Genomic DNA, 2,231 nt, shown 5'->3' on the forward strand with positions numbered 1-2,231 from the left:
ATGCATGCTTATTTATAACATCTACCCTCAATTAAGCCTTCGCTAATTTTAGTTGCAAAACCATTTTTATCATGTGTCCTTCACATAATTTAGTTTTAGAAGCCGTAGTCTCGTATATTCAATAGCTTATTTAAATAACCACCAAAGTGTAAAAAAAAAGAAACATGTCTTTAAAATCACTTTTTTATGCTCTTTCCGAATATCGTATGGGAATTTCAAAAAAATACATACAGAGTGTTGTTTTCTAGACTTGCACAAAAAATTAACAATTTTTGTAGTCCGGATCTGGATTTTTTGCTGTCATACATGAATACATGAAGTATCGTGTGTGCATTAATCCTAGCAAATATGAACCCATTATTCCATTCCCTACCAAAGTTATGACATAAAGCAGTTTTGACCAAAAATCATAAACCACCCTGTATCTCAATAAAGAATGGCCAAGAAGTTATTTCTATAGGCGATCCTAGTTACCCTAGATGTCCTCTATCTCCCATTAAGCCATGTCCCTCTCGTGATGCAACACCCTGTATACCCAGCTCAAATTCCTACGTAGATTCTGTTGATAATAGGAGCTCATTTATACCATCGTTTCATTTTTAATTACCGACGAACCCCTTTAAAGTTTAAATTGACTTTTTCTGATCAAAGAGGATCTGGCTCCGTTTTGCCTTTCAGTTACGTAAAATGTTTTTCATCCCGACATCATATTTACATTTGCGGCAGAGTAGTCTGAGGATAAAACTTCATCATTCCTTTTTCAGGTTTGGCACCGCTTGTCCTGCAAGGCTCCTGTGCGCAGTGTAGTCCAAAAGAACTGAACCAAATTAGGAAAGTTCTCTCTTATATGCAAATAAACTTCCCAAAAGAATGGAACAAAGTTCTGAAGCAATATTCCAGATAAAATTGATTTAGAAGGACTTAGTGGCTGGTTAATATCCTTTAGAAAGGGCCGAGGCCCATCGTGCGTTATGTGCTACTTTTTTTCTTGGTTGTAATGCTGTCTACAATATTTATTTCAAAGATTGGCAAATATGTTTAAGGTAAATTGGCGTATTAAATGAAGTACTATGTTAAATTATAAGTGAATTTAGTAGATAAAAATAGTAATTATATGCTAAGGGGATAAAATGCACCCTCTAATCTAAATTAAAAAACATTTTAGTTGTGTAGTACATTTTTAAACTCTGAAATGTTTAAAATTAAAATTGTGTATTCCCGTTTGTCTTTGTATTCTGCCTCCAAAGGATCAAAATTAGATTGAACTCATTGAATAATACTAAATGTGACATTTGAAAAGCGGTAAAATATTATTTTTTCTTCTAGTATTTTTCTATAAGAGTGTATTAGATTAGGTAAGAACCCTGTGAAAAAGCTTTATATACTTTCCTAGTTAATGTATACATTTTGTTTGTAAGTTGTAAACAATGGAGAAATATTTAAAAATATTTCTAATATGTAAACGCAATCTGATATAATATTTTCAAAGACAAGTTATTGAAGTAGTAAGGAAATGTATAAATAATTTTTATAAAATGCATACTAGAACATTCATATAGCGTTTTTAGTTGAGTTTTTGAAGTAGATATATCTTTAATAATACTATTGTTTGTTATAATTTTCTACTCTTTGTAAATAAAATTGTTTTGTTAGATAATATTATGTCTATAAACCTATAAACTGTTTCGTTTATTTTGTGCCATTTTCCCCCTCTTCAAAATGTCTGTACTGATAAGTGATTCGGGCTTGTGGTCGATAAAAACTTAAGCACTGTAAAATTATTCAAGAATTCGAATCTATAAACTTTAAACGCAATTAAAGTAAACTCGAGGTTTTAAAAGTTTGAAGTTGTTTAATAAGGTCCCTAAAACAGAAAATTAAATGTAAACATAGCTGCTGTCTCAAATATTCAGAGTTTGTTGTATAATTTCGGTACTACTGTGATTTTGTCTAATTAAATTCATGGAGCTGCCTTGCAAACCTTAAACTAGAAACCAGTTTCTGTTTTATTCAAATAACTTGTACAACTTTAACAATACCTTTAGAACGGCTCGACGTAATTACAATTACGCTTAAAACTTCCGGGATCGTTCCTCTGGAAATTAAAAGAGATACTCAAATTCCACAAAATGCTTTCACGGCGACATAAACTAGAGTTATAGAATGTGTCCACTGAAAGAAATGGCATTTTGATGCATATTCAACAATTAATGAATTAAATGAGAAATTAA

At 31.2% G+C, this 2,231-nt stretch overlaps 1 protein-coding gene across 1 annotated transcript in view; it reads left to right on the top strand.

Moving 5' to 3' along the window:
* The window catches only part of LOC108913456 (ejaculatory bulb-specific protein 3-like), a 31,533-nt gene extending 29,877 nt beyond the window's left edge, over positions 1–1,656 (top strand). Inside the window, exon 3 of the mRNA XM_018719009.1 lies at positions 765–1,656. Coding sequence (XP_018574525.1) covers positions 765–904 — 140 coding nt within the window. The 3' untranslated portion in view covers positions 905–1,656. The remainder of the gene's footprint in view (positions 1–764) is intronic.
* Positions 1,657–2,231: the final 575 nt, after the last annotated feature.

Source organism: Anoplophora glabripennis, unplaced genomic scaffold (assembly GCF_000390285.2).
Source record: "Anoplophora glabripennis isolate ALB-LARVAE unplaced genomic scaffold, Agla_2.0 scaffold1112, whole genome shotgun sequence".
Lineage (NCBI taxonomy): Eukaryota > Metazoa > Arthropoda > Insecta > Coleoptera > Cerambycidae > Anoplophora > Anoplophora glabripennis.